The sequence below is a fragment of the Cibotium barometz genome, chromosome 47, assembly GCF_041138505.1.
Source record: "Cibotium barometz isolate CiBa-2024 chromosome 47, ASM4113850v1, whole genome shotgun sequence".
NCBI lineage: Eukaryota > Viridiplantae > Streptophyta > Polypodiopsida > Cyatheales > Cibotiaceae > Cibotium > Cibotium barometz.
In genome coordinates this window covers 808,931-818,832 of record NC_141092.1, presented here as the reverse complement: position 1 = coordinate 818,832, position 9,902 = coordinate 808,931, and the positions used below count along the sequence as shown (strand labels likewise).

General features: G+C 38.8%; 1 protein-coding gene across 1 annotated transcript; it reads right to left on the bottom strand.

Moving 5' to 3' along the window:
* Window positions 1–1,593: 1,593 nt before the first annotated feature.
* Window positions 1,594–3,036, bottom strand: LOC147611245 (aspartic proteinase nepenthesin-2-like). Its single transcript, XM_086784849.1, has one exon. It carries the CDS (start codon window positions 3,034–3,036, stop codon window positions 1,594–1,596), a length of 1,443 nt encoding a protein of 480 aa, XP_086640975.1.
* Between the last annotated feature and the right edge of the window lie 6,866 nt (window positions 3,037–9,902).

The window sequence follows — 9,902 nt, the reverse complement described above, 5'->3', positions numbered from 1 at the left end:
CAAGATCCTTAGGGATACATAGCCTGTGATTGAAGTAGAGGCTTCCTTCATGAGTGGAGTATCCCTTGATTAGATTTTTCTCTTTCTCTGAATTTCCCCCTTCTTCTACTAATTTCATCATCCTCTGATAATCTGGATCATGAGATGAGACTTCTTCCACCTTGACCAGTATGGGATTATTTGGCATTGAAATTGCACTCAAGAAAGATTTGCGGCTAAGTGCATCTGCTGCTACCACATTATCTTTCCCAGGATGGAATTTGATGTCGAAGTCATATTCTTGTAGAATTTCAATCCATCTCCTTTGTCGCATGTTGAGGTTAGGCTGGGTGAAGATCCACTTCAGACTTTTGTGGTCAGTTACAAGCTGGAATTTGCCCCCCAAGAGATAATGTCTCCATAATTTGAGGAAATGAACAACTGCTAAGAGCTCCAAATCATGGCATAATTTGCTTCATATTGCTTCAGCTTGCGGGAAGTATAAGCGACTGCCCTCCTCTAGCTCACTTACGTAGGAATTAGGCTTCCCATCAAGGTTGTTCGATTTTTGTCAGACTCAGTCCAAAAGTTAATCTTAGTGGAATATCAAGGTTTTAACTCCCAAAAATCTCTCTCTTTAAAATTTCCAAACAAAATAGCATAATTTAGAAATATTGAGTTTTTAATTGGAAAATTTACATAAATAATATTCTTTCTCTAGAAAAATTATACAAGTGGAATGTTAACTTTTCTCTTAATTAAATTAAGTTATATAAGATATTTTTCTCTTCATTAAATTAAATTATAAAAGAGGGATCTTAGACTTAATTTTACAGAAGCAATAAGAAAGAGAACTCTAGGGCTGAGTCGCAATTAGAGCCTTTGGTGAGATTTCACAAAAAGTGGTAATGATGTCAAGGTTCATTGCAAGAGGGATAACCATATATTAAAACAAGGTAAATGAAAGGTTCATTGCAAGAGGGATAACCATATATTAAAACAAGGTAAATGAAAGGTAGAAATGTGAAGCTTCCTGCAATTTTGTAAAAGGGTTGTAAGTTTTCCACATGTTTTAATAGAAAAAGATAACTCAAGATAAGCTTTTCTATCCAAAAGTATACGACCACAAGCCTAACAAAAATTTTAATTAGCTTGGTAGGTTATCTCTTTTTAGATGTAGTGGAAATGGTGGGATGAAAAGCCTTGGTAAAAGAGATTTATTTTTTTGTATTGTGAGGGTTACTTTAGAGAGAGAATTGACGGACCGCGACAGCCCGGGTTCAATACCCACCCCCTTCTCCCACATGCCATGTCAATTCCTAGTAAAAGAGATTAAACATTGAAGAGACCAAATCAGGTGTGCTTCATTTTGAAGCGTGCTCAACTTCTTAAAAAAATCCGCCTCGACAAAGGGGAAAAGGTGTGCTTCAATTTTTCAAAAAATAGTAGTAATTGGAAAAAAAAATGCTTGTTCAAAATTTCCTTTTCATGGCGGGAAGGATTCATATGAGGTTCACCAAAAAAACGTTGTGGAGCAAATTGAGCCAAAGGAGGAGCCACAAAACAACGCTGACACAGGCTATAACTGGCCTACCCCACCATAAGAGACAATAACTAGCACTGGTCTGGCGCAAAGCCTACAATGGAGGTGATGGTGTCGATGAGGACAAGGAAGCCCGTCAGCTGCTTGTTGGCGAGGATGCTGACCTGCAGAGAGGAGGTAGCAAAGGCGAGACAGTAGTTACGGGGATCGGCCGACTGAATCATGATATTTCCGGGAGGCAAGCTGATGGTGGCGCCGCCGTCGAAGTGCAAATCCATGGAGGGGATGGCCGACGCGTCAAAACCGTCGGGAAAGTGGTAGCAGGTGTCGAAAATGTTGAAGGGAGGTGCGGGAAGGAGGCTGGTAGACGCGGCGGCGGCACGGAAGGCAGTCCGGAGGGCATTGTATGCTCTTGGCAAAAGGCGGCTGACGACGGCGCCGGAGTCAATAATGACACCGCTGTAGCCGTCATGTTGGAGGATAATGTCGGAGAGAGTGAAGGGAACGGGAGAACCGTTGATGCTGATGCCTGTGAGGGGCACAAAGTAGCCGGAGTCAAAGACAGGGCTTCGCAGTAGCCCTGTGAAGACGGTGTTTGACGGCAGCGGCTTGCTGCCGAAGCCGACGAAGCCTGGCGCCGCCCCTCTGGGGGGCAGGCAAAAGAAGACAGCCTTTTGGACCTGGGAAGCTAGGGAGAAGGGACCTGCCCCGAGGCCCACTAAGCCGCTCCCCGTGCCTGACGGAGACCAGTTCCCGCTGTCGTGCGAGCATCCGAACAGCACCCCGAAGATGTTGGTGTTGTCGAGGAAGAAAATCTCGCCCGCCAATTCGCCTTTGGTGGCAGAGCCGTCCGCGTACTCCTGGGTGTAGGCGCACCGCCCGTCGGCGGTGCAGCTTGTGGGCTCGTCGGCGACCTCCGGATCGGTGCAGTAGTTAGACGAGCATGGTATCCAGATGAACGAAGTTGATTGCGCCGGGTCGAAGATCGAGGTTTGGCCTTGCGGAAAACAGTGTGTGCAGGGCAGGCACTGCACCCAGGGGAGGCCGCTGCCCGTATCAACTAGAAAGATGTTGGTCTTGCGCGGCGTGCCCAAGTCCATCGCCATGAAATACTCGCTGCCATCCCCGTACGTCGCAGTTCCTTGGGGGTTCTTTGTTGGACCGTCAGAGTCCACGGCAGCGAGCACACCATCTAGCGGCGGCGCCTGCATGATCGTAGGCTGCCGTTTTAACAGAACGCTCATGCGAACCTCCTCCCTCTTCATGGTCGCCGCCAACTCTTCTTCCCGCGTTGCCCCCTCTACGAGCCACGGGGACGATGGAGAGTACCTATGCCACAATTCCGTCATCATGAAATGCGCGGCGGCGCCCTCTGCATCGTCCGTGGCAATTAGGGTTGCATTATACATCCGCGAATTAGCTCTAATCACCATCTCCGCCTCCGCAGCGAAAGAAAAACATATCAACACTAGCGTCGTTGCTAGGGTCGTGGCCAGTGCGACACCCTTCTCCATCCGTCCGCAACAGTATGTAATCCAAACGGACAGGAAAAGCAGCAAGTCATTCTATAGTAGGCCAGCCGCCAACTTCTCATAAGCATGAATATGTCCGACTTCTGCTTCTGATTACTAAAGTGGAAATAGTATTTAATATTTAAACTAATTCCCTTACTCAGTAGGTGATGACAATCTGTGGCCCTTTTAAAGGTTTATACACTAATTAATCAAAAGTGTACCAAAATGCACCATATTATTAACCATTATATCTATTGAATCCAAATAAAAAGAGTTACGGTTTGCTTTTACAACCTTGAAAATCCATGTGAAACTATTCTTTAGTCCGAAGCAAGGAGTTCTCATGCAAGGTATGAATGCATAAATAAATGGTCAAGGATATTCCTTCCAAAGCTTGTAAAGGGAGGCATAGAGTCCGGGGCAAGAGGTGTATAGGGAGGCATAGAGTATGGAGCAAGAGGTGTACGGCCCTCTATGCACATGAGCTTTATAGGCATACAAAGCAACTTTTGAAAAAGCGTAGTTGCACATGGAAAGACATCAAACAAATACTCTGTGTTTCTTTTTTATCAAGGATCGGTTAACATAGATTAAGGGAGCCACATGACACCCGTCCACCCATTGAACCCCTCAATTAAAGCTTTGATCAAGGCTTTCAAGGGGGGGGTCTCAAGATATCTCAAAGATTTGCAATTTCTTACAAATCCAAGATACTTGAAGCAATCATAGACCGAATGGTAATCATAGGAGAAGTGGGCACTTGCAAAGGTCCCATCATAGTCAATCCCCTTTTGTTGGGAATAACCCTTTGAAAGTCTGGCCATATATCTAGCAACAAATTAATCAGCCTTTCTCTTGATTTTGTACAGTGCCCTCTTAGTACCAATTGCCCTCTTACCAATAGGAAATTTTACTAAATCCCAAGTGTTGTGTTCTTTAGTATAGCATCAATTTCATCTTGCATGGTTCTCATCCAATGATGATCTTCTTGAGCCTACAAAAGAAATCAGGCTCTTTTGTATCACAAAGATTACTAATGCAAGAAAAATCATCATCTTGTGATTTTGAAGCATTTCTAAAACCACCCCATGTGCTACTAGTGAGAAGGGCTGAAATTTTTCTCTCCTACGAAGTGTGAATCACACTACAACAAAAAGAGAGGTAGTAGCGTTTATAGCGTGGCTTTTATAAAGGAAACTGGAAAAGTGTCAGGGTATAAGCGAGGCTATTTTTTAGCCGCTATAGAGCTTTATGCATAAACTTATGCATAAGCTTATACATTGAGCTTTAATGCATAAGCTTAAAACTTGCATAAAGCTTAAACGCATTGAGCTTTAAAGTATAAGCTTAAAGTTTATGCAGAAGCTTAGGCATAAAGCTTTATGCATAAGCTTAAAGCATACATTAAGCTCTATGCATAAGCTTTAAACTTAAAGCATTATGCATGAATTAGCTCTATGCTTTATGCATAAGCTTAAAGCATACATTAAGCTCTATGCATAAGCTTTAAACTTAAAGCATTATGCATGAATTAGCTCTATGCTTTATGCATAAGCTTAGGCATACATGAAGCTTTATGGATAATCTTAGGCATGCATAAAGCTTTATGCATAAGCTTTAAGCTTAAAGCTTCATGCATATGATTAGCTCTATGCTTTATATTGTATAAGCGTAGGCATGTATAAGCTTTAAGCGTAAAGCATTATGTATGCATTAGCTCTATGCTTTATGCATAAAGCTTTTACATGAAGCTTAGGCATAAGATTTATGCACTAAGCTTAAGCATAAGCTTAAAATTAAAACCTTGGTACCCAAGGGTGCAATAAATATAAATGAAAAGAATAAGAGCATTAGATTTTACATGATGCTCGAGGTACTTGAGTCATCGTATGTAGATAGGACGTAGACCCTTTTCACCTAAATAACATAAGAGCGCTAAGCGTAAAAAACATAAAGCTTAAATAACATAAGGCATTCTTAAAGCTTAAATAACATAAGAGTATGGTTAAAGCTTAAATAATATAAGAGTGCTAAATGCATGCTTTAAGCTTAATGCAGTAAGCACGCATAAATAAAGCCTAAGCTCTATGCATAAATCTTTAACGTCTATACATAAGGCATGCATTAAGCTCTATGCATAAGCTTCCTCATGCATAAAGCTTAAAGCATACATTGAGCTCTATGCACAAGGCTTTATGCATAAGCTGCATACTTTAAGATTTACGCATTAAGCTTTATGCATAAGGTTTTATGCTTAAGCTCTATTCATGCTTTAATCTAGCTTAATGTATTAAGCATGCATTAAGCTCTAAGCTTTATACATAGAGCTCTATGAATAAGGCTTAATACATAAGCTTAAAGTATGCACAAGATTTTTGTATCAGCTTTAAGCATGCATTAAGATCTATGCATAAGCTTTAAGCATGCATTAAGCTCTATGCATAAGGCTTTATGCATGAAGCTTAAGTATAAGCTTTATGCACTAATAAGCTAAACCTAAAAGAGGGCTTGCTTCTTTATTGTCAAGTCAAAGGAGAGGATTAGTGCAAAACCTACAAAACATAAAATTAAAAAAAGTGATTAGCAAAACATTTAATGAACTCTACCTACCTAGGCTCTATGCATGCTTTAAGCTAAATACATTAAGCTCTATGCATAAGGCATGCATTAAGCTCTATGCATAAAGCTTTATGCATAAGCTTAAAGCATACTTTAAGCTCTATGCATAAGGCTTTATGCATAAGCTCTATGCATAAAGCTTTATGCATAGAGCTTAATGCATTAAGCTTAAAGCATGCATTAAGCCTTATGTATAGAGCTTAAAGCATGCATAAGCTTTAAGCTCTATACATACATAAGCTTTGATGCATGCATAAGCATTAAGCTTAAAGCATGCATCAAGCCTTATTCATAGAGCTATATTCATGCTTTAAGCTCTATGCATAAGCTTTATGCACTAAGCTAAACCTAAACCCGACACCAAAGGGTGAAATAAACATAGAGATTACATTAAATATCAAATTTAAAAAAGCGATGAGTAACACATCTAATGAACTCTACCTATAAAAAATAAGAGACATAGAAAAGACCAACACATATTAAGCATGCCCACAAAGAGAAGAAGGAGAAGAAACTAAAAGAAGGTTAGTACTTTAAACTTTAACCTAATCTCATTATGTACTCTATTAATCATTAGGGTTAAGCAGCATAAGAGATGAATGCCTTCATTAGGTCACACCATAGCCATGTATATAAATAAGGAGAAAGGGAAAGAGAAAGAGGAGAAAGAAGAGGAAGCCAGTACAAATGCATGAGATAGAGGTAGATTGATGGAGACGTAGATGGAGCCGGTGCAGTCCTTCAAAGAAAGGAGTGGAGGGGGAAAAGAACTGCGTCACCACGGGTTTGAAAAGTTATTTTTCTCTAGAGCCGTTATAAGAGACATTATAAGTGTCACTTGGCATTGCTTATAGTGGCGCTTATATATAAACGATACCCAATGAAACTTATAGTGTCGCTTATAACGGTGCTTTATAGAGGTGTAACATAAAACGCCACAAATAAGCATCGTTATTGCTTGCTTTTGTTGTAGTTTCAACCATCTAGCTACGTTTCTTTCTTCCTAGATGGTTGCCTTTTCCTCCCTCACCATGCACATGGTCTCTTTAGTATTAGGCTAATCCCAGGCATATAAATGTTGCCTTTCTTGAGGCATATCATGATCTATAGCTGTGACTAACATCAACTAACACTAGTAATAGCCCATCAAACATGTCCAGTGTGCGCCTACATGTATTTAGGTGTGGGCTAAATTGAATTTTCAGCAAACGCGACATCCCTATTGATAAGAATATTTTGTGAGATTGGGTTGTAGAGACAATAGCCTTTGCTCACTATTATAGCCCATAAAAAATTCATTTAACTGCCTTATCATCTAGCTTGGACCTATGTTGTTGTGGCACATGTGCATATGCTAAACAACCAAAGACCTACATGTAGTCCACTTTGAGCTTCCTATTGTACCAGGCTTCATAAGGTGTGATTATCTTCAAGGATTTAGTTGGACATATGAGTTGTGCATATAATTGCTTTCATCTAGAATTTATGAGGCAACCTCTGGCCTTTACCATACAACATGCCAATCTCCATGAGAGACATGTTCTACCTCTCAGCAACACCATTTGTTGGTGAATATGGCACTATACATTGATTCTTAATGCCCTTTTGCAATAAATAAACCTTCAATGTAGCATGTATGTATTCCCCCCTTGGTCTAAATACATGGTCTTACACTTTACCAACCAGTTTCATTTTTATCCATTGCCACATAATGTTGAAAGTGTAATTTCCCTGATTGAGGTTGAGAACAATCTTAACACACACTTAAACTATTAATTCTCCTAAACAAAGTGAACTAGCACAACAAAAAACAATATCCAATGTTGAAAATTGAAATGATGCTTTAACATAGGGTGAGAAAAAGGCCAACCCCCTTGTAAATATGATTATATTATCAAGGAAGTTTACATATAATGCTTCGTGGTGGGTAATGCTTGCCAAATTTCCAGGGATTTCACTGACGTGAACGAAAACACGTGAACATGTTATTAACATGTGTTAATAACATAAAAATTCTTGTGATCACAATGTATATTCACAGGGCATTTTTGATGACCTGCAAAAACCTTCTCTGCCAGTAATCCCGCCGGAAAAATGGGTTTCCCGGCGGGCCCGCCGAGAAAACCCATTTTCCCGGTGGGAAAATTAAAAAAATAAATAAAAATAATAAATAATAAATAAAAATATAAAAATATAAACAATCATGTTCACAGTCATTCTTACCATTTTTGGGTCTTCTAGACTCATTTATGATGTCAAAAGTTTAAAATTCTTGGCACAAAAAAAAGTTTTGTATAATTTGCTGGCCTTAAGTTCAATTGACACACCAATTAAATCTAACTATACTTACATCAATTGACTCAATTGTCCATGACATCATTGCACTCAATTGAGCCCAATTGGACTCAATTACACTTGATTTACACTCAATTGATATTAATTGGGTGTCAATTGATGTCAATTGTGCCTAATTCGACACAATTGAGCCCAATTTACACCCAATTTGCATAAATTGGGTGTAAACTAAGTATCAATTGAGTCAAATTAGACTCAATTGATAATAATTGGATGTTAATTGATATTAATTAAGCCCAATTGACTTCAATTGGGTGTTAATTTATTACAATTGATGTCAATTAAGCTCAATTGAGCTCAGTTGACATCAATTGTGGGTGTCAATTGATATCAATTGAGCTCAATTGCACTCAATTCAATTGATATCAATTGGGCTCAATTGCACTCAATTGACACTCAATTGGGTGTTAATTGCATCCTATTGTGCTTAATTGAGCCCAATAGGATGCAATTAACATCAATTGGGTGTCACAGTGTCAATTGATCACAATTGATATCAATTGGGCTCAATTGCACTCAATTGTGTGATCGATTGTGTGTCAATTGATGTCAATTGAGCCTAATATAATACAATTGAGCTCAATTCACACCCAAGTGGATGTAAATTGAGTGTCAATTGAGCCGAATTAGACTCAATTGACAGCAATTGGGTGTTAATTGATATCAATTAATATCCAATTAACACAATTGAAGTCAATTAAGTCCAATTGACTTCAATTGGATAATTTGGGTATCAATTGAGCTCAATTGGACGTAAATGACATCAATTGGGTGTCAATTAACATCAATTGAACCTTATTGACATCAATTGGGTGCCAATTAACATCAATTGGACTCAATTGACATCAGTTGGGTTTCAATTGAGCCAAATTGGATGCAACTGACGTCAATTGGGTGTCAATTGATTACAACTAAGCTGAATTGGGCTCAATTGCACTCAATTGATATTAATTGGGTGTCAATTAAACCTAATTCCATGCAATTGAGCTCAATTGACATCAATTCACATCAATTACACTCAATTGATATTAATTGGGTGTCAATTGATATCAATTGAGCCTAATTCGATGCAATTGAGCTCAATTCACATCAGTTCACATCAATTGGGTGTCAATTGATGTCAATTGAGTAAAATTGAGTCTAATTGGGTGTCAATTGAGTCAAATTGAGTCTAATTGGGTGTCAATTGGATGTTAATTGAGCCAAATTAAGTCTAATTGAGTCTAGTTAGACTTAATTATGTCAAATTGAGTCTAATTGGGTGTTAATTGATGTCAATTGAGCCAAATTGAGTCTAATTGGGTGTCAATGGAGCCTAATTGACATCAATTGGGTGTCAATTGATGTCAATTGAGCCCAATTGAAGCTAATTGTGTATCAATTGACACACAATTGATGTCAATTGGGCTCAATTGACATCAATTGGATTCAATTAACACACAATTGATGTCACATGGGCTCAATTGACATCAATTAACACCTAATTAATGTCAATTGATATCAATTGGGTGTCAATTGATTATAATTGATGCTAAATTGAATGTAACCAATTGATATCAATTGAGTCCAATTGACATCAATTAAGTCTAATTGGGTATTAATTGATCAATTGGGCTCAATTGATATCAATTGACACCCAATTGGACTCAATTGACATCAATTGGACTCAATAGGGTGTTAACTGATGTTAATTGAGTCCAATTGATATCAATTGGGTGTTAATTGAGCTCAATTGGACACAATTAATAATAATTGGGAATGAATTGAACTCAATTGACATCAATTAGGTGTCAATTGAGCCTAATTGCATCCAATTGAACTCAATTGACATCAATTGCATCCAATTTAATCCAATTGGACTCAATTGACATCAGTTAGGTGTCAATTGAGCT

Excerpts from the sequence above, each read along its gene's own strand:
- LOC147611245 (XM_086784849.1), bottom strand. The coding sequence starts at position 3,036 with ATGGAGAAGGGTGTCGCACTGGCCACGACCCTAGCAACGACGCTAGTG.